Genomic DNA, 22,985 nt, shown 5'->3' on the forward strand with positions numbered 1-22,985 from the left:
GATTTAAAGCCGCTTCTGTACTTCTAGTGAAAACATCTAATGCTGCAAATGTCAGACAGCCAAAGTTCTTGTTGAAAACTGTCTAGATGCTTTTTATAGTGAACAAGTTTGAAGTGCCTGACTCAGCTGATAAATGAATTGTGCAGTCAAATGGAACAGAGCAAATAGACATTTCATCATATGGTAAATTTAGCTGGTGGTAACTTGTGGAATAGACACCGGCTGAAATGTAGTTAACCAATCAGCATCAGGCCCACCTGTTGTATGCTGCTAGATGACCCAAGGCAACAGGGAAGCAGTCAAGGACCAGTAGTTTTTCCCCCAGTGTCATGCATATGAGAGACTATGAAATGGGCATTTCTAGATGGGATAATTCTGTAATGCACCATGCTGAAAATTCTGTGTTATGCCAGCCCCCCAGCACAGAGAATCCCACTGGTCATGTTCATATTGCTGCCACGTTTTGAAAAGCCTGTATTGTGCAACTTGTCTCATGTCTAGTGTCTCATTCATAGCACCAGAATAGACGCCACAGCTGGCTAGGTGATGGATTAGCCAAAAACTCTTGTACAAGACTAGTGGCAAGTCAATTTCTTACCATTTTAAAAACACTTGCATTCTGTAGTCAAATTCAAATTTTTCAAAATTAGAATTCACCAACTTCAGTTGAATGTAACGCAGTTGAACCCAGATTGGAAAACATTTGAATTAATATTTAAACACTTGACAAGTCAGTTTAAAATGTTTTATTGTCAAAAAGACAAGATTCCCACTTCCTGCAAAAGGAATTTTAAAATCCACAGTTGCTTAAACACTGCAACAGTGAATTGAGAACGGCATTGCAACGACAGAAAATGGTATAAAAAGAACCTCCACAGAAATCCCGTGACGCTAGGACCTAAACAAGTGCAAAAAAATAAACTGATTAACATTTTCTAATGGCAGTTTAAGGCATCTGCATCCAGCGGTTGGAGAGCCTGCGCCATTGATGAGCAGCATGTTCACAAGGACAAACATTCAATGACTCGCTAACAAACACATACCCACAAATCAGCATTGAACACCTACATGATGGCCCCTGACCACTTTCCAAGTCCTGTTCCTCTAGGAGTGTTTACTTTGCTGAACACAGTGGACAAATCTGGAAACAAACTCCACAGACTGATGCAACTTCAAAGTGGCTAGTGACTGAACAAAGAAAAATATGTACTTACTAAAATGTGGAAAACCAGGACATCAACATTAAACATGAATTGCCAAATCTTTATAATTTTGAATCATGAGTAGGAAAATTATTGATTACCAAAGACTATCAACCAAGAGTGGCAGGTAGCCTAGCGGTTAGAGCGTACAGCCAGCACTGAAAGGTCACTGGTTTGAATACCAGAGCAGACAAGGTGAACAATAAAAGCTGTCAATGTGCCCTTGAGCAAGGCACTTAACCCCATAAAACACATTTCACTGCACCCATCTGGTGTTTGTGACAATATAAATACTCAGAATGTTACATTTAACTTCAGCTGATTGGAAAAGTCTGTTCAAATATTGTGAAGTCAATGACAGTAATGCTAATCTTGTTCAGGCATTAGACCATAACCCATTACAGTAACCAAGCCTGTCCATTTTGAATAAAGCTGTACCATTCTGGACATTGGAACAGACAGGCTGGTTGACCGGCCTTTGGACACCTCCGATAACCTTCGTATACCACTACTCTATCGCTTGCCAAACTGTAGTCATACAAAAAAACATGTAGAAAAGACCCTCCAGGAGTGATTTTTACATTCAGACACTCAAGTGTAGAAGTGCATTGTACCCTTACACCACCCCAGTCCCACCACCATTGCCTCAGTACTCTTCAACCACGGTACCAGCCGAGGAGGAGTAGAGCTTCTTCTTGATGAGCCGGAAGCCCGGACTGAGTTTGAGCACATGCCTGAAGCCTGGAGTGAAACAGGCACCGATGTGCAGGAAGTCTCGGAGGCTGGGCCAGGCGCTGCCATCCTGTTTGAACACCAGCGTCAGCTCAAAGGTGGGCACCACATCTGCGTTGTACACAATGCGCTCCAGCTGCTTGCAGCACTTCTCCTGTTCCAGGTGCACATAGAGCACACAGCCACGCATGCCGCATGGCTCGCCCGACGACAGGCGCAGGACGTCACGCGCTATCCTCCGAGTGAGCTTCTCCGGGACCAGCACCTTCGAGCAGTGCAGCGTGGTCTTTTTGGCCCGCGACAGGCAGGTCTCGAACATCTTGGCCAGCTGCTGACATGTCCTGTCCTCAGACACCTCCACATTCAGGTGGGGTTCAGCCAGACAGTGGTCCCAGAAATCCAGCTCTAATTGAAGACAAAAAGACAATAGTTGAGTGAAGGTGCGAGGCAAAAGCACATTATGGAACAAACACTGAACAACATTTGATGTAGTGTCTCCATAAAGTACAACTTTCATTAACAAATAACTGAGTCCTGTAGGCTAGCACAGAGCTGATGAGAAAAGATGACTTCATCTTTTGTTGACTTCACCATCCACTCCCCTCCCACCCTCCTGCTCCATTCTTCCCTGCTGCTATGCACCAATATTGAAGTAAACAAGCGCTGGAGACTAGAAATGCCCAGTTGCAAATATAGGCCTACACAAGAAAGTATACATTGTAGAATAATAATACTACTTCCAAGCTTACCATTGTCGATACAAGCCTGGTCGTATCTACGGTCAACCAATCCTGATATGCATTCAGCGTTTTTACTGTTCAGTGTGCTTGTAGCAACAACCATAGTGACACCGTTTGTTCCTTTTTGAAAGTGCTGTAAAAACAAACAAAAAAAAACACAACGGGAAAATGTTCAATAACAATTTAACAACAATTTGCAAGCCAACTTGGCATAGATGGTCTACATAACTTAAAAGCTTTGTTTTGATGACAAGTTGGCGAAAGTTTCTTGCTAGAATCAAATTGTAAACTTGCATCTAGATAACGTTACAACCAAGTTAGCGATACCTAGCTAATGTTTCGAAAACTTTGTATAACAACATTTTTGATTAGTCCTCATGGTGTAGCAGAACGTTTGCTTGCAGAGTATTAAATGAGGATCGCATAAAATAAACTCTTACCTTGATGTTTGCCCAAAATAAATAACTTTTTTTTTTATAAAGGTTCTCTTTTATAAATACTTCCCCACATAGGGTCAACAACAATATTTCCCCCCCGCCAGCACAACCACACTGAAATCAACAGAGCCTACAGCTAGAGAAAAGGGTCGGGGCATATTTATACCGTTCTCCTCACAGCTGACGCAGCTTTGACCAATCGGAATCATTTTATCATTCTGGTACTGGCTGAAGTTTACCAAGCAACACACCTCGCGCTTGTCAGGGCGCTCAGATAACGTCTGCCCAGAGGCACATGATTGGCCACGGAAAAAATTGCGTCAACCAATAATCAAGGAACATTACTTTGTTGCTAACTGCATTTTGCAATTACTCGTTCACCTGCGATAATTCATCAGGGAAAAAGTGTTAGTAGTCAAATTATTACCATAAGGACCATATTCAACAGGTAGTCTCTTAAATGCATGAGTCTTTTGTACTTCATTGTTCCGAATTTAATGAGATGTGTGCATATTCATGGTTGCTACCTTACTTTTTTTCAATCTGTTTTGTGTCTATCTATAACATGATATTATTAGTGGCTGAGAAATGTATGACTGGATGGATTGCACATTCATTTTGCACTCTGGGTACATTTTAGAGGTGGAGTAATGAATCTAAGATGGCTTGACGCTCTCCTAAATTTAATTAAGAAAACTGAGCATAAAATGAGACGAGACAGTTGCTTCCAGACACCTCTGGAAATGGGATCTGGGGAGCCTCACTGAGCAGCTTCCCAAAGTCATGGAGTGAAATTGGTGGAAGGCGTAATAGAACACATCAAGGGTTACCTTGACAACTCACACAAATTTATTCCGCTGCTCTGTCATTCACTACATACTTTAGTCTGAGACGGCCATCATTGAAGTTGTTTGTATTGATGAGTGCAATAAGGGGTATTTTACAAACAAAGTCATCAGTGATTGGATCGTCTCTAACCAATCAGAGTATCAAAGCCAATGATGAATTTTCAAACTGCCGCTTTAGCCACGTGTGTTCTGGCTTTAGCCCAACCCATCGGTTTCTGGATCAGATAGCCCCGAATGTGTTAGCATTCGTTGAAGGATCAGGGAGGTACTCAGATCCAGACTCATTGCAGAGAAGAAACTAACGTCCGTGGGCATGGTGTAGCGTTTGGCTGGAGCAAGGAGTCTGTGTAGTCAGGCAAATCAAGATAAGTGCAGTAAGGTATGTTGTCTTTGGTCTCCTGTGCGTCAGAAGACTGTTAGCCCACTGAGCTAGCCTAGCGTTGCTTTGGGGAATTTACACACGTTTTCATTAACTCATCACATGAGCATTATTCACCAAACCACCTAAATTACACTTCACCCCCGTTCGCCATCCTCTTTCTCAGAGACCCATGCCGGTCACGGAACCAATGTGACAGACTGGGCTTGAACCCAGGAGTCCTGTGTCAGAACGATTGGGAACTATTTCACGCTGGGATGATTTTTACATGACATTCTGCACGGCACAAGACTCTGAGCTAAATCCTCAGCTCAGGAAGCAATCACTAGTCTTCAGTTCTCAGGCAAAGTTACTCATCACAAACTTATGCAGTATGGAGAGACACTGGCAGGTTTGTGTGCATTGTTCAATAAGATGTTTGAAGAGTGATGTTTAACTGTAGCTGCAGCGCAACAGCCACACTCTGGGAATCCATTATCAATCCATCTCAACAGCCATTTGATTTCCCCCTTGCAATCTGACTCCCCAGGCCTGGCCCTCCCTCTTTACAGCTGAGGGTAATGGAATCCAACGCACCAGGGAGCTCTGGCTGTCACATGGATAGAACAAGATACCCCTAAAAAAAACAGTCACATGCATTTCCAGTGCAACTGGAGACTAGAAGAACAGTTAACATTGCTAATGTTTTAAATTTAATAAGGGTATTACACAACAGCCAGACTAATATTTGCTGATAAGGATGCCGCTTTCACATGCTAATCGCAACTAGGAAACTTGGAAATGTCTTGCTGGACTGCATTGCTAACTGGTTGTAGTTATACACGTACCGTGTTCATGACACAAACAGGGTTGCCAGGTCCCTCTGGCAGGATTCCCAAAAAAAACCTTTAAGGCCATTTTCCCCCACATCTGTATAAAGTCAAGTTCCGCCCTCTTTAGTTACCAATGCGAGGTCAGACAGTTTTCCCCAGCGAATAATAACAAAGCAAAAATAGGTTTTTAGAAATATTTGCAAATGTATAAAAAAAAGAAGAAACATCACATTTACATATGTATTCAGACCTTTTACTCAGTACTTTGTTGAAGCACCTTTGGCAGCGATTACAGCCTCGAGTCTACTTGGGTATTACGCTACAAGCTTGGCATACCTGTATTTGGGGAGTTTCTCACATTCTTCTCTGCAGATCCTCTCAAGCTCTGTCAGGTTAGATGAGGAGCTACTCCTTGTCTTGGCTGTGTGCTCAGGGTCGTTGTCCTGTTGGAAGGTGAACCTTCACCTCAGTCTGAGGTCCTGAGCGCTCTGGAGCAGGTATTCATCAAGGATCTCTATGTACTTTGCTCCATTCATCTTTCCCTCGTTCCTGACCAGTCTCCCAGTCCCTGCCACTGAGAAACACCCCCACAGCATGATGCTGCCACCACCATGCTTCACTTTAGGGACGGTGCCAGGTTTCCTCCAGATGTGAAGCTTGGCATTTCAATCCTTGTTTCATCAGACCAGAGAATCTTGTTTCTCATGGTCTAAAAGTCTTTAGGTACCTTTTGGCAAACTCCAAGTGGGCTGTCATGAGCCTTTTACTGAGGAGTGGCTTTCGTCTGGCCACTCTACCATAAAAGGCCTGACTGGTAGAGTGCTGCAGAGATGGTTGTCCTTCTGGAAGATTCTTCCATCTCCACAGAGGAACTCTAGAGCTCTGTCAGAGTGACCATCGGGTTCTTGGTCACCTCCCTGACCAATGCCCTTCTCCCCCGATTGCTCAGTTTGGCCGGGCAGCCAGCTCTAGGAAGAGTCTTGGTGGTTCCAAACTTCTTCCATTTAAGAATGATGGAGCCACTTTGTTTTTGGGGACCATCAATGCTGCAGAAATGTTTTGGTGCCCTTTCCCAGATCTGTGCCTCGACACAATCCTGTCTCAGCGCTCCACGGACAATTCCTTCAACCTAATGGCTTGGTTTTTGCTCTGACATGCAATGTCAACTGTGGGACCTTATATAGACAGGTGTGTGCCTTTCCAAATCATGTCCAATCAATTTAATTTATCGCAGGTGGACTCCAATCAAGTTGTATAAACATCTCAAGGATGATCAAACAGGATGCACCTGAGCTTAATTTCAATTTCAATATTTTTTTTAAGTGTGCAAACATTTCTAAAAACCTGTTTCCCCTTTGTCATTGTGGGATATTATGTGTAGATTGATGAGGACAAAAATGGATTTAATCCATTTTAGAATAAGTCTGTAATGTAACAAAATGTGGGAAAAGTCAAGGGGTCTGAATACTTTCCGAATGCAGTGTATCTCCCTGTATCTCTCTGCAGGTCTACAGTACACAGGCACACCCTCTATTTCCTACAGCCCTCTTGCTCCATTTGGGGATCTTTACAACTGGCCACCTCCTTCTCTCTTTTCTCCTCCATCTCAGCCTTCACCCTGGCCACTTCCTTCACCGAAATGAGCAGTTTTTGAGAGGCATTGTGGTTATACCAAAACAACAATGTTTATCTCTGCCCCCTGCCGGTTCAGTGTTCAATTTCAGTTGAATCATGAGCAGATTGGGTTTGGGTGTACTCTGCACTGCACTTCCTCGTTCAAGCAAATGATAGCAATGTCTTAAATTCCAAACCACATTTTGTGTGAGAGCTAACATTGTGTGATAGCGTTTTTCACAAAATAGTTTTAAATCAACTTCCGGTGGTTGCGGCATCGCTAACCCCAACTCATAAATTGGAGAATCCGGCTTTAGAGGCCTGGTTGAATCAAATATATGAAGAAAATATAACTTTTTAATAGACAGAACTGTATTTGGCACTATGGTCTGTCTAAGACTTTGAAATGGCTGTAATTAGGGCAATAGTCTTCAGTCCCTCAGTTTGCCTGTGTGGCCTTCAGTTTTAGTGAGTAAAGCGAGTGCTGCCAAACTCTGCCTGTGAAATATTCCCATTTGTCGAATCAGCTTCCCTGAATGAGGCAAACGTATCCCTGGTTGAGCTTCACATTACTAATCCAGTGCAACGGAGGAGGGTCCTCTTGTTATCTCCCTGCCCAAGGGGCCTGGTATGCTGGCACCCATTTCTTCTCAGCGATTCATGACTCCTATTGCATCCCCTGACCTTCTTGTGGAATCTAACAGGAGGCCCAGCATGCCTCTTCTGTTGGGTTGCATTTCTCTTCTACTGTATAATGGCTTTTGCAACAATTGGATGTGCATTCCGCCACTTACTGTGCGGGTGGATAATAAGTGTCCAAAATCCACCTTCTTCACAATGAGTGTTTCGAGATAACTTGATTGACTTAAAACATTAGCAACTGGTTGCATTGCATCCAACCCCATATCTTCTTCAACACTATGGCCTCTTGCCCCTTCGACTTTCTTCACCGCCTCCACATAGGAGATCTGATGTACAGCCCTGATCCTTGACACCTCGACCTCCTTCACCCTAACAGGGCACTCAAGGATGTCCAGATTATGATCCCATTGCGACATTTCCATTCACAGATTCTTCAATACCATACTTTGTCTGTCTGCAAACATTTGACACGTGACCATATATTTTACAATTCCCACACTGTAGTGGTTTGGACACAGACGCTCTCACGGCATACCTCACATATCTAAGCTTTACATATTCAGGTAGAGTCTCCTCAAACAACAATGGTATCGATAGGATTTTCTCCTTCCTTCCATTTACCATATGGGTCAGGCGACGTGCACTGACCACTCCTGCCATTTTCTGAATAAGGTACTTGTCATCTATATCTAACGAGACTCCAGCTATCACTCCTTTGGCAGGGTCACTGCTCCGAAGATCAATACAGGTTACTTCTGACGTGGACGATTTAGCCAGATCCAGCGCACGCTTCCTCTGTTCTTCATCAACACAATTACCTAAAACAAGGCCGCTTCTTGAGCCCCTTATTGAATCCACTTTTCCCACTGCGCTCTTCACAGTCCTCGATAGTACAAATGGATTTCCAAAATGAACCTCCCATTCTAAAAAAAATGCAGTCCAGTAAGAAATTCATTATTGGACCGCTCTTTGTCACACTTTTCATATTCAAGCAATGCTTCCATGGACGCTGCCATTTTGCAACAGTCATCCATCTCCCATTTTGGAACCGTCATCCATCTCTCATTTTGGAACTGCCATCCATCTCCCATTTTGGAGCCGTCGTCCATCTCCCACGTGTCTCTCTTCTTCCTTTAATTTCTCTTCCACATAATCCCCAGCGACATAATACAGTTGTCACTAGTTCATTATAATAAGCAGGTCATGTCTAAGAGGCAATTTGTTACCTGTATTGTTGAATCAAATCGTCTCCTGTTTTAAAATTGTAAACGTTGAAAGCAGTGATGCAGCAGGTTTTTTATTTCTGATTAAACTGAAACTGAAGCAAATGTTTGGCATGGTGCCACCAATGAAACTAAACCCACATCATGTCATAAATGGGGTCACACAGTACCCTCATAAAGTATTCATACCCCTTGATTTATTTCAAATTTTAGTGTTACAGCCTGAATTCAAAAAATGAATTAAATAGATTTCTTTCTCTCACCCATGTACACACAATACCCCATAATGAGAAAGGGAAAACATTTTTTTTAGACATTTTAGCAAATGTATTAAATTACATACAGAAATATCTCATTTACATATGTATTCATACCCCTTTGCAATGCCACTCCATATTGAACTGAAAGGTGCATCCAATTTTCTTTTATCATCCTTGAGATGTCACTACAACTTGATTGGAGTCCACCACTGGCCAATTCAATTGTTTGGACATGATTTAGAAAGAAACACACCTGTCTATATAAAGTCCCACAGTTGACAGTGCATGTCAGAACAGAAACCAAGACATGAGGTTGAAGGAATTGTCCTTAGAGCTCCCAGACAGGATTGTGTCGAGACATAGATCTTGGGAAGGGTACCAAAACATTTCTGCAGCAGCATTGAAGATCCCCAACACAGTGGCCTCCATCATTCTTAAATGGAAGAAGTCCAAGGACTGTCTGTAGATCCCCGAGATAGAATTGTGATGAGGCAGATATCTAGGGAAGGGTATAAAACAATTTCTATTGACATTTTCCAAGAGCACATCATTGGGAAATTGAAAAAATATGGAACTACCCAGACTATGCCTAGAGCTGGCCATCCAACCAATTTGAGCAACCGGACAAGAAGGACCTTGGTCAGGGAGGTGATCAAGAAACCACTGACCACTCTGAGAGAACTACAGAGTTCCTTGGCTGAGATGGGAGAACCTGCTAGAAGGACAACAGTCTCTACAGCACTTCACCAATCTGTGCTTTATGGGAGGGTGGCCAGATGGAAGCCACTCCTGAGAAAAAGGCATATGACAGTACGCCTGGAGTTTGCAAAAAGGCACGTGAAAGACTGTGAGAGCACCAGTCAAAAGATTATGTGGTCTAATGAGACAAAAATTGTGCTCTTTGTCGTGAATGCAAAGCGCAATGTCTGGAGAAAACCAGGCACAGCTCATCACCCATCCAACACATCCCTACCGTGAAGCATGGTGGTGGCAGCATCATACTGTGGGGATGCTTTTCAGTGGCAGGGACTGGGAGACTGGTAAGGACAGAGGGAACAATGAATGGACCCAAATACAGGCAAATCCTTGATGAAAACCTGCTTCAGAGTGCAAACAACCTTAGACTGGGGCGAAGATTTACATTCCAAGAGGACAATGACCCCAAACATGCAGCCAAAGTAATGGAAGTGACCCAGTTTCATGTTGAGATGGTTGAGGGTTGACAAGAGATTAACTGCTTCTCTTCTAGTTTTTAAGATAAATATTACTGTGACAAATTCCAGATTGTTTGCATAATCGAATAACATTCAGCTCAAACACCTGTACATTCCCCACAAGACATGCCACCAGGGGTCTCTTCACAGTCCCCAAGTCCAAAACGAATTCACAGCACACAGTTTTATACAGAGCCATGATCGCATGGCACTCCCATCTCCAATTTCTCAAGCAAACAGCGAAATTACCTTTTAAAAAATGGATTAAACAACTCATGGAACAGCGGGGACTGTGAGGGGACACACACACACATACACACACAGACACTCTAACACACATACTTTTTCAGTTGTATTGTTTGTATTCCTTTTTTAGTTGTATTGCATATCGTTGTATTTAAAATGTGTTTTGTTACTTTTCATGTTTTGTGGACCCCAGGAAGAGTACCTACTGCAAAACCTAATGGGGATCCTAATTAACAAATGGCAATGAGTAGCTAAGCTCCATGGGTAGGGAGTTATAGTAGTCTATGAGGTGTCCTCTGGGGTCATTCCCTGGCTCATATCTTTGCATGTTATAATACATATTAACACTGTATCATGGTCTTTTTTGTTGAGGAGTCAGTGTGATTGTTGGTCTGGCTGGTGTGTCATAGTGTTCCTAGTCAGCATTCTCGGAGAGAACTGGAGTACATCCGAATAGTCCCTTATGTTCCACCTGCCCAATAAGAGAGAATTCCTTGGAGTCTGTCCACCCTTTCTATCAGGGCCTGCACTGAGAGGTTGAGTATCTGGAAGGACAACAACTCTATGCGTACCTTTGTGAAGACCTACATATTGCAGAAGCTCCTTCCTCATCATCACCAGTTGCACTAGCAGAACTCTTCAGTTTTTCACCACCCTCATCACCGCTTCCTCCTTGTTCACCCCAGTGAGGGTAATGTCTCGTAAAGGGACAATACCCTCTTTGGTGTGCTATTCTTCGGCTGTGCAGTTCTGAAAGGTTACCAGGCTACATTAGCCATGCCGTTTCCTTTGATAAAGAAGTAGACACTTTACAGGTGGCGAATCAAGTAGGCTCTACTTGCTGCGCATCTCAGAAGATTACTAGGCCTGTGTTATAATATAGCCTATTCAAATGGTTACTCAGATAAAGCATTGTGAGATCTGATAATCAGTGCGGTTTGACGGCAAAGAAAGACAACCTGGTTGGAACTAAACCCTCCAGGAGTGATGGGAGCAGCTGGGCCTGGACTTTGCTGTCTATTAAAAACGTGTCTACTATTTGGGAATACGATACGCTTATAAGGTTTGCTTATTTGCATACCGGTAAGAACCAATGGTGCATTATATAACTCAACACATTCAAATCAATCAGATACAGTGTGTAGCCAGGTGTAGTCAACATCCAAAATCAACATTAACTTATGCATCGTATTCCTGGCGCCAAAGTTTCGTTAGCATGTACGGGTGCAAAACAACAAATATTCAACCAATATAAAACAGCCCTGTTCTGTATTTGAGAAATTCAAATAAACATTGACCAGAGGGAAATCTTATGGATTGCTCCTTTACAAAAAAGAAACACATTTAGTTTATTTGCTTTCACCCCAAATTTTATAAAACATACATCTGTGATTTTAACAAACCCAACCCTCCTTGGGAAACATTTGACAAATGTTTTCTGACAAGAACAGCTAATATACAAAATAACTTGTTCAAAAGCAGGAAACTTACTGGTAAAAGAGCTCATCTTTACAATCCTGGCATTTACACTGAAAACTAAATAATTATTTTAAACAGATTTAAAGCATACAAACACTTGTTAACCATGTGTACTGGTCACTAACTGGTTTAAATCGAGGAATTGTGTGTTGAATTCAGGTTCAGTACATTTAATCAAATCAAAACCAGTATCTTGAATACAGGGGTGAGACAAACAATCATCGTACACTCAGACAATGACAATTTGGGTTAATTTATTCATATTAATTCAGGATCCAGCATAATTTTCCTGACTAAAATGTCTGGATGTTGGTCTTGATTAAGTTAAAATCACAATTCTTTCTTGACTAAATTACCATCAAAATTGGAATACACAAAACAATGACGTACATAATAAAAAATGCTATATCTTCTAACAGACACGTGTTCAGTTAAGAGCCGCATATCCTACAATACTCACAAACCATATACAAATGTTCCCACTTTAGTAACTTTTGGGATTCTGTGACGCCATATTTGATAGTCCATACAGTTTAGATCGTTGAAGGTGAAGGGATCTGGACCATTTTTTGGGTTGTAAGAGCTCGTCCTCATCCGTTGGTCATTTCGAATGGGATGGCCTCCCTTTTATCTTGCAGCAGCTGAAATGGAGAGTTCAAAATTAACAAACTAGTTATCTATTATAAAACCCTAACCCAGGATCTAATCTGACAGGTGTGGTTATATAAATGAGACCGTTCTTTATATTACAACATCCCTCGCATTAGAATAGGAATATCCAGGGCCACGATCAGTAGCCAAAGGTTGTCAAACATTGTAGATAGAAATGCCAGGAATAGAGACAACGTGATTCCTTAATTTAAATGACAGAGGCATCCTTGTTCTGCATAGTACATTTCTATCTGAATGTTCCATAACGTCGCGTCCTGCTGAACTCACCCCTGGTGCGTTTGCTTCATGGTTGCTCAACAGAACAGTAGAGTTCAATGTTGTATTATTGTCCAGATATCAGAGTTTACCAGCAAACAGATAGAGGCTCTGATTACAGTGAAAAGGGAGGAAAGTAGGGATTGTTATGCCTAATTCCCATTTGGGGAGGTAGGCCTATATATGCCTGAGGTGCAAACTACACACAGGGTCTGCTCAGGGCACATTGACATTTGCCGGCCCAGGGAGCCACACAATAGGTCCCGTCCAAAATAGTCTGTGTTTGTGTGAGGAAGTTCCCATCTCTCATCCTCTGCTGGTCTTTCAAGGGTGGGGACGAGAAATCACAGGAAACACCTTCCCCTGTTCTCTGCAGCCCAGGCTCGTTCACTAAATGTGCACAATGAGATATTAAAAGCTCCAAACTTCCCTGAAATAATTGCAGGTCCACGCCTGATGAAACATAGTTGGAATGTAGCGGGATGGTGGAAATGAGTGCGAGAACTTGGAAAAGTTAAGTAGAAGACTAATGGTATGCATGATTCTCTTCAACATTTTATTGAAGTGTTCCTCCTTGTCTTTACTTCACTTGAGGGGTAGGAGTCATGGGAACTGAATAGACTAATTGCTTGTTATAATATTTTTCACACTACTGAGCCGAGCCAAGCTGTACTGCAATGGCCTGGTAATGCATTCACCAGAGCTGCTGGAAGTATACAGTATAACAGCGCCTCACCGTTTGACGATACTAACATGCTAGTAAGTAAACAGTTTAAATGTACCATTGTCTTCACCGCCTGAAGACTTCACCCCGAGAAGCATGACACCGTCTTTGGCGTTGTCCGGCCTGCTCTGGAAAGAGGCACTGCAAAGAGGAGACAGCACGGCATATTGGTGGTAAAATAGTATTTTTGGACGAGATCACAGTATATTTAAACAATAAGGCCCGAGGGGGTGTGGTATATGGCCAATATACCACGGCTAAGGGCAGTTCTTAAGCACGACGCAACGCGGAGTGCCTGGATACAGCCCTTAGCCGTGGTATATTAGCAATATACCACAAACCCCAGAGGTGCCTTGTTGCTATTATAAACTGGTTACCAACGTAATTAGAACGGTAAAAATACATGTTCTGTCATACACGTGATATACCACGGCTTTCAGCCAATCAGCATTCAGGGCCTGAAACCACCCAGTTTATAATTAAACTGTTCAAATGGGGTCTTGTCTAAATGGTATCTTTATGTACAGTCCAACGACTATACTTACTTTTCTGTTCCATTATCAGTTATCTCTGTTCAGGGACAAAAAAAAAATTGAATAATGAGTGATATTTAGTTTGTAATGAGTATGTAGACATAATGCTGTGTAGAGTCACAGCTGTTTCAGTCATTGAGTAGTACCTGTGTGATCGTGGTCCTTCATGCATTTACTTTTCAGAAGGAACACGACAGCAGCCCCCACAACTGCCAGGACTGGCAAAAGAATCCACAGCAGGTTCTTATCTGAAGACAAAGAGGAGGTATATCTTTCTTTAGTGTGGCAGACAAAACTGTTGTTTTTCACATCCCATGAGAAGTTGGATTAGTACTATTGTTGGGACAATGTGAACTGTAGGCAATTTATGATGATTTGTAATCAAACATGGCTTGACTATTGACTTTGCACACACACACACACACACACACACACACACACACACACACACACACACACACACACACACACACCCCCCAGTCAAATGTGAAGTGTGTGCACCCTCTGGTGGGTGTGGTAGAACATAGATGCTGAGGTAAATGGGTCCATAAAGATGCTACATTACCTGATTTAGGAGTTTCCGTCTCTTCACCTTCAGCCTTTTGACCTGGTAGAAAACAATAACATAACGTAAAACTCCATATACTCTGCAGTGTGATTTATGCTGTAACTTTGAACTTTCGATGACCACGAGAAGGAGATGCTAGTTGCATAATACACTACATGACCAAAAGTATGTGGACACCTGCTCGTTGAACATCTCATTCCAAAATCATGGGCATTGATATGGAGTTGGTCCCCCCTTTGCTGCTTCACAATAACAGCACTTACAGTTGGTCGGGGCAGCTCTAAGCAGGGCAGAAATTTGACAAACTGACTTGTTGGAAAGGTGGTATCCTATGATGGTGCCACATTGAAAGTCACTGAGCTCTTCAGTAAGGCCGTTCTACTGCCAATGTTTTTCTGTGGAGATTGCATGGCGGTGTGCTCGATTTTATACTCCTGTCAGCAACGGGTGTGGCTGAAATAGCCGAATCCACTCATTTGAAAGTGTCCACATACTTTTGTATATATGGTGTTGGTAACTTGTCATCTGGATAATGTGTCCATTTAAAATGTTCTGGTTATTTTGCGGACCATGTGTTTTTCAGTGCAAGGAAAATGGAGCACCATTCGTGACAATGTGAGTTTATTCCTATACAGATGATGGTAGCAGAGGACGTACCGGCATCTTGACCCGTATTCTTATTGTCCTTGACTCTATCTTGACCTGGAAAAACATTGTCATTTTTATCATTATACCATCGTGTTTTCCTACACAGGTAGTGGACATAATAGTGAACTGAGGCACAGTGATGGTGCTTTAGACATACCTGTATTTTCATCCTCTGAACCTGAAGACAACATTCATGTCAAAACATTGTTATGGGGTCATGGTATCGTTAACCCAATGCAGTACTTGCTATCCTCTGGCCTCTCTCTATTGTGATTTGAGAGAGGGTAAATAAATCATCTCCTACCTGAGAGCATTTTGTTTAGTGGGTCACTCTTGGTAACAGTTGTTGGGGCCTGGGTCCCTTGTGTTCCTGTGCGAACGAGGTAGAATGCACTCGTTCAGAAAATGTCTAACATTTTAAAAGATCTGGGGCAGTATTAAGCTTCTCAGAGTAGGAGTGCTGATCTACAGTGGGATCAGCTCCTCCCTGTCCATGTAATCTTATTCAGTGTGACCTGAAAGACAAGACTGATCCTAAATCAGCACTCCGAGATGCTGTATACATGTTCGAACCCTGGCTATTATCATCTGGTTTTACATCTGTAGAGCTTATTGCACAATCACATGAGCACATCAGACCTATTGTATGATGTAGGACCTCTGTCATAAAAATTAAGTTCACAGAGAAGACAGATTACATTTCAATAGCCAATTTAAATGAAATGTCTATGAAGTCTCACCATTATCCGTAGTATATGGAGATGTGGACTTCACTGTGACTAGGGGTGAGGATGAAATCTTTGTATTTTCTGTTACTGTTGATGTAGCAGGCGCTGAGGTAGAAGTCTCTGTCTCTGGAATGCAAAATCAGTCTTAAAGGAAAATCCCACCACAAAACAATATTTTGGTATTTGTTTCATTAGTCCATTGTTGATATAGTCCCAAAAATGTTTTGCATGTCAGCAATCAAGTTTACAAGATATATCACGTTCAAAATACAGAAATACAGCCGGAATGATGCATTTTATGATGCTGTGTTAATAGCAGAGTTTCTAAACCAGCATACTGTACCTATCTCTAAAGATTGAACACTTTCTAATGTTACAATGTCCTAATGTTCTGACACTTATTTGAACTAGAACATTAGGACATTGTAACATTAGACCATGTTTTGAAAAGTTTTTATTTGACTTACTGGTTGGGGTCACACTGGTTGCAGGAACGTTTGTACCAAGGTTGTTTACAGTGGAAAGAGGAACAGTCATGACGGGTGTCGTAGTTTCTGTGACGACAGACTTAGCAGCATCTGTGATGCGAAAATCTTTCAGACTTTAAAATGCAACCAGCCTCTTGAGTGTTCATTTTTTGTTTGCAATAAAAAAGAAAAGCAGGAATCCCTGAGATTTTTTCAAATGACTATCCTTGTCTCTTGAAATATTACCTCAGTAACTCAAATGGTTTATAATATACCTACCCGAATATGCATCTGGTCGTTTGCTTGTTGTTGATTGTTGTGCTGGTTTTAGTGTGGCAACACCATAAGCATTTGAACAACAGACGAGAGGCAGACAAAAACAATTAAATCATTCAGTGAGTTTAGTTTTTAGATGTAATATAATATATTGTAGGCAGATACTTCCTGCTAAGAGAACCCTTTATCAATTTAGTTTTGTATATATTATGGTGGGACATATTTGCAAGGGGGGGGAAGAAAAAAAAATGTCTCTGTCCACTCCATAGAGGCTTGCACTGTAGCCACTAGGGCTTTGCTTGGGTGTTTCCTGCAGATGTTTACATTCATGCAGGAAGGAGATTTGCTGCCGATTGGATCATTTCACTTCGAAACGGTCAGGACAATGATCTCTCACCCTCTGTAAGAGAAGGAGCAGTTTGGTTCTCACTGGCTATCTACAGCTCCAATCACCTTTCTGGGCAGAGCAGGTCCTGGATCTGTGCCCATGCTCCAAGCAAAACAACAAATCAGGAGACTCCCTCTTTATTTTTTCCACAAGCCCAAGTAACCACATTCATTTGTCTCGGCCTGGACGCCAAACAATGTTTTTTATTCCTATATGTTCTGTCTTATTATCCGTGTTGTCCGATGCAATTTGTCTCATAAAAAGATTGCCAAGGATGGCTAATCTTAAGTGAATTTGTTGCATAAATTCACTGAACTTGCAGAGACTTGAAATATAAACGGAGAGTACGAAACATTTTAAGCATACCTTCCTAATATTGAGTTGCAACCACCCTTTTCCATCAGAACAGCCTTAATTCGTCGGGGCATGGACTCTACAAGATGTCGAAAGCGTTCCAGAGGGATGCTGGCCCATGTTGACTCCAACGTTTCCCAGAGTTGTGTCAAGTTGCCTGGATGTCCTTTGGGTGGTGGACCATTCTTGAGTGTGAAAAACCCAGCAGTGTTGCAGTTCTTGACACAAACCGGTGTGCCTGGCACCTACCACCATACCCTGTTCAAAGGCACTTAAACATTTTGTCTTTCCCATTCACCCTCTGAATGGCACACATACACAATCCATGTTTCAATTGTCTCTAAGCTTAAAAATCCTTCTTTAACTTGTCACTTCTCCTTAATCTACACTGATTGAAGTGGATTTAACAAGTGACATCAATAAGGGATCATATCTTTCACCTGGTCAGTCTGTCATGGAAAGAGCAGGTGTTCTTAATGTTTTATATACTCAGTGTAGGTGTAAAGCACACAATGTGCTGAACAGTGTTCCTCACACACACACCTAATAAAGACTATTTTGTGTGTGCATCTGGTCTTACAATTGATTTTTAGTAAAACAGGGACGTTTCAATGTCCTGCCAACAGCTTTGGTGCGTCTCCCTGTCAACCTTCATGTCCATATGCCTCCCTTGGGCGACTTGTACCGTGGGGAGGTCTCTGAGTTATCCTGGTAACACTTGACACACCTTAACCCGAAGTGTTATGCTGCGTTATTAAAATTCATAGCACCTTATTAAGGGTTGAGGCTGTACCTTCCTCCACATGTGGCTGATAAGGATAATATACCGGTTTTGGGGGGGAAACACTACACAAGATTCCAATCGACAACAAAAAAACAATGCTGCTCTTATCTCAGGCTCGTACCAACGGAAAAATGCACATAGGCATCATTGGACGTCCCTGGAAAAATGTTCAAAGTGTGAGCCTCTCTTAGAACAACTCACAAACATACTGTTCTGGATATCTTGATTGTGATCGCCAGTCATGTTTCGTGTGTTATTATATAAGATATTTAACGACCCAAATGTCCATATGCAAGATTTTTTTATTTGCAAACCAAGTCTGATTAAGACAATAAGTAAATACAATTATTCTACTCATCAAGACAACATAAAACACTATACAGTGCAACTACTGGCAAGTCTTTTTGCCTATTTTTTTCAAGCATCCATTTTGCCTGACTAAAACTAGTATCTGTCCAACAGTGTTAAACATTTTGTAACTGTGTAACTTTTAAAACCCATTATTAATTGAATTCAACATTTCTGTCTGTGAGACAACAATCCTTTGTCACCATGTGCACTCTCCTATCCAAGCCACTTAGAAGTCATTTTGGACTGCCAAAAGCAGGTCTAAATATCCCTGTAGGCTTACCTGTTGTGAGGAGCTGGAGCGAGGTTAGAAGGAAGACGAGTAGGGCTATCCTAACGGTCTCCATGGTGGTTCTACTGAGCGTTCCCCTCCAGGCTGCTTCTCAGGGTTCTTCAGAGCTGTGTGAGCCACTGCTATCAACCAGTGGAAAAGGTGTTCATATTCTGGCCCATAGCTGCTTATTTTGGCACTTCCTTTAAAGAAGGGGAGGAAGTAGAGCAGTTTCCCTCGAGGGGGGAGGGTTGGGGGCTGGAGAGGATGGGGAGGCTGCTTCGGCCAGTGGGAGAAGTATTTCTCGGGCCCCAGCCTGGATAGGAACTCGGCCCTTAAGGCTGTTTGTACTCCATCGTTAACTCCTGTGACTTATTTTTTTTCTGCCCTCACATTGCAGGAACGGCGTACCGGTATGAAGGAGTCTGAGTAAGTGTCTTGGATGGGCTGTGAATGACCCGAAACATGTACAGTATCAGTTCAGAGGTTACAGTAGGATCAAGGAGTTAGCCAGCTAATATTCTTAATTAACTTATTTAGTAGAAATATAAGCTTGAAATTAGCATGGTCTAATTGACTCAACAACCCATACCTAAGTTTAGCTTTCTTCATGAACCAGAAAATCAATAGTTATTTCTGGTTGTTTATCAAATTTGCTTTGTAGTATACCCTTCAGGATGGGCTTCCAGGAAAACTGTGTGGTCTGAAACTTAACTGCGTGTTCAGCTCACCCTTGAGACACCCACATTTTCAAACATACTCATTTAAGGTGACATTTGTTACACTTATGTGAACCACGGTAATTGAAATCAATATAGTGGTCAGTTGCATCTCTCTTTTTTGACCCTTTTATTATAGCTAGGACTTGGCACCAAACTCTAATGAGATGGTTAGAGGCACACCCCATCATCTCCGTTCCAGTTTGTTTTAATCAGCAGTTAAGCAGGAAGAAGACAGGTCAAGTGCAGGCCGAGGTCAGTAATCCAGGCCAGAGTCAGAAAGGTACAAAACGTAAGGCAGTCTCAGGGCAGGCAGAGGTCAGTAATCCAGGGCAGTGTCAGACAGGTACAGAACAGCAGGCAGAGTGGTCAAAACTAGGAAAACCAAGGGCTAGCACAACACATGCGTACAGGAAAACCACGCTGGTCGGCTTGACAAGACGAACTGGCAACAGACAAACAGAAAACACAGGCATAAATGCACAGGGGATAAGGGGGCAAACGAGCGACACCTGGAGGGGGGGTGGAGACAAGCACAAGACAGGTGAAACAGATCAGGTTGTGACAAAAACTGCACATTTTAGAGTGGCCTTTTATTGTCCCCAGCACAAGGTGCACCTGTGTAATGATCATGCTGTGTTATCAGCTTCTTGATATGCCATATCTGTCAAGTGGGTGGATTATCTTGGCAAAGGGGAAATTATGATTCATTTTAATCAGCCCTTCCCTCAATAATCAGGTCAGGCTTGGTCCCTCTCTACCTTTTAGAATCATCATTGTTCTCCTACCCTGCCTCCCTTCTGAGATGACGGTACACTTTATTTTACAGGCTTATTCCCTGCAAGTCTTCCCTAAGTTGTTGTAAATGAGAATCTGCTAAGTTAAAATAAGGGCTAAACAAATACAGTACCAGTCAAAAGTTTGGACACACCTACTCATTCAAGGGTTTTTCTTTATTTGTACTATGTTCTACATTGTAGAATAATAGTGAAGACATCTAAACTATGAAATAACACATATGGAATCATGTAGTAACCAAAAAAGTGTTAAACAAATCAAAACATATTTTATATTTGAGATTCCTCAAAGTAGCCACCCTTTGCCTTGATGACAGCTTTGCACACTCTTGGCATTCTCTCAACCAGCTTTATGAGGTAGTCACCAGAAATGCATTTCAATTAACAGGAGTGCCTTGTTAAAAGTTAATTTGTGGAATTTCTTTCCTTTTTATTGCATTTCAGCCAATCAGTTGTGTTGTGACAAGGTAGGGGCGGTATACAGAAGATAGCCCTATTTGGTAAAAGACCAAGTCCATATTATGGTGTAAACAGCTCAAATAAGCAAAGAGAAAGGACAGACCATCATTACGTTAAGACATGAAGGTCAGTCAATGCGGAAAATTTCAAGAACTTTGAAAGTTTCTTCAAGTGCAGTCGCAAAAACGGTCAAACGCTATGATGAAACTGGCTCTCACGAGGACTGCCACAGGAAAGGAAGACCCAGAGTTACCTCTGCTGCAGAGGATTAGTTAATTAGAGTTACCAGCCTCAGAAATTGCAGCCCAAATAAATGCTTCACAGAGTTCAAATAAGAGACACATCTCAACATCAACTGTTCAGAGGAGACTGCGTGAATCAGGCCTTCATGGTTGAATTGCTGCAAAGAAACCACTACTAAAGGACATCAATAGGAAGAAGAGTCTTGCTTGGGCCAAGAAACGGACATTAGACCGGTGGAAATCTGTCCTTTGGTCTGATTAGTCCAAATTTGAGATTTTTGGTTCCAACCACTGTGACTTTGTGAGACGCAGAGTAGGTGAACGGATGATCTCTGCATGTGTAGTTCCCACCGTGAAGCATGGAGGACGAGGTGTGATGGAGTGGGGGTGCTTTAATGGTTACACTGTCAGTGATTTATTTAGAATTCAAGGCACACTTAACCAGTATGGCTACCACAGCATTCTGCAGCGATACGCCATCCCATCTGGTTTGCGCTTAGTGGGACTATAATATTTTTTTCAACAGGACAATGACCCAACACACCTCCAGGCTGTGTAAGGGCTATTTGACCAAGAAGGAGAGTGATGGAGTGCTACATCAGATGACCTGGCCTCCACAATCACCCAACCTCAACCCAATTGAGATGGTTTGGGATGAGTCGGACCGCAGAGTGAAGGAAAAGCAGCCAACAAGTGCTCAGCATATGTGGGAACTCTTTCAAGACTGTTGGAAAAGCATTCCAGGAGAAGCTGGTTGAGAGAATGCCAAGAGTGTGCAAAGCTGTCATCAAGGCAAATGGTGGCTACTTTGAAGAATCTAAAATATATTTTGATTTGTTTTACTATTTTTTGGGGTTACTACGTGATTCCATATGTGTTATTTCATAGTTTTGATGTCTTCACTATTATTCTACAAAGTCGAAAATAGTACAAATAAAGAAAAACCCTTGAATGAGTAGGTGTGTCCAAACTTTTGACTGGTACTGTAAATTCTTCCCATAACTCCAAAATACACTTAAAACAATTATTAGATGTATTATGTAATCATATTGTTATGTAAAATATAATTGCAATGAAAATGTAGTCAATTCCAATGACATGTAGTCAATATTGTTTGATAAATCAATTTAAGGTACCAAGTGTCAAAATGTTGTGTCCCAGTGTTACATGTAAAAAAAATATTTCAAAAATGCTAAGTGTCAAAATGACTGTCTACAAAATGTATTGCACTATAGAGATCACCTAATACTCTATTGCAACAATGCCTAATAGGCTACATCTCAGCATCATGACCTGTAGCAACTTAAAGCCATCAATATGATCATTTTAACTTATTATTTGACAAATACAAAGTAGGAGCAGAGACAGCACATCTTGTTGTGAAGGGATCTCATTCTTAGATGGGCAGTGAACAACTGCATGTTTCATATATTCAAATACACAAATTATAAATGTTTACGATGGGATTGGTGAAGTCAGCTCATTGTTGAAGAAAATGCAAGAAGCGGAAGACAACGAAGCAGATCGAATGATATTGATGCCGTTTTCCATTCTTCTTTGTTTTCAAACGAGTGTCACGCACACAGATGACCTTACACTGTTTGCTTGGGAATGTAATTGTTATAGTATTGAGGGTGACATTCACTTCAATCTTATGAAGAATGCATGTAGTGTATGTAGCCTAGCGGTTAGCGCGTTGGGCCAGTAACTGAAAGGTCGCTGGTTTGAATACCCAAGGTGAGAAATCTGTCGATGTGCCCTTGAGCAAGGTACTTAACCCTAATTTAATCCAGGGGTGCTGTACTACTATCGCTGACCCTGTAAAATAACACATTTCACTGCACCTATCCGGTGTATGTGACAATAAAACATTTATTTACAATGCTATCCCTAAACAGGATGTTAGAACCCGCTTCCTTCCAGT

General features: G+C 41.9%; 2 protein-coding genes across 2 annotated transcripts; both read right to left on the bottom strand.

Moving 5' to 3' along the window:
• Nucleotides 1-731: 731 nt before the first annotated feature.
• On the bottom strand, nt 732-3,235 carry LOC100194546 (DNA-damage-inducible transcript 4-like). The gene is given in 3 exon segments (NM_001139632.1): nt 732-2,339; nt 2,684-2,807; nt 3,115-3,235. Coding segments are annotated over 2 exon segments (585 nt in total). The 5' UTR covers nt 2,778-2,807; nt 3,115-3,235; the 3' UTR covers nt 732-1,848.
• Nucleotides 3,236-11,657: 8,422 nt separating this feature from the next.
• LOC106608631 (uncharacterized) lies at nt 11,658-19,040 on the bottom strand. Its single transcript, XM_014206698.3, has 12 exons — nt 18,857-19,040; nt 16,703-16,744; nt 16,424-16,534; nt 15,969-16,082; nt 15,533-15,598; nt 15,386-15,406; nt 15,238-15,282; nt 14,578-14,619; nt 14,159-14,260; nt 14,025-14,049; nt 13,538-13,620; nt 11,658-12,469 (listed from the first exon to the last, which is right to left on the bottom strand). Exons 1-12 carry the CDS (start codon nt 18,918-18,920, stop codon nt 12,456-12,458), a joined length of 729 nt encoding a protein of 242 aa, XP_014062173.1. The 5' UTR covers nt 18,921-19,040; the 3' UTR covers nt 11,658-12,455.
• Between the last annotated feature and the right edge of the window lie 3,945 nt (nt 19,041-22,985).

Source organism: Salmo salar, chromosome 07 (assembly GCF_965601325.2).
Source record: "Salmo salar chromosome 07, fSalSal1, whole genome shotgun sequence".
NCBI classification, from domain to species: domain Eukaryota; kingdom Metazoa; phylum Chordata; class Actinopteri; order Salmoniformes; family Salmonidae; genus Salmo; species Salmo salar.

Coding starts and splice junctions, on each gene's coding strand:
- LOC106608631 (XM_014206698.3), bottom strand. CDS start 18,920: ATGGAGACCGTTAGGATAGCCCTACTCGTCTTCCTTCTAACCTCGCTC. Junction 16,745..18,856: donor GCTCCAGCTCCTCACAACAG/GTAAGCCTACAG, acceptor CACTAAAACCAG/CACAACAATCAACAACAAGC. Junction 16,535..16,702: donor ACGACCAGATGCATATTCGG/GTAGGTATATTA, acceptor TTCGCATCACAG/ATGCTGCTAAGTCTGTCGTC.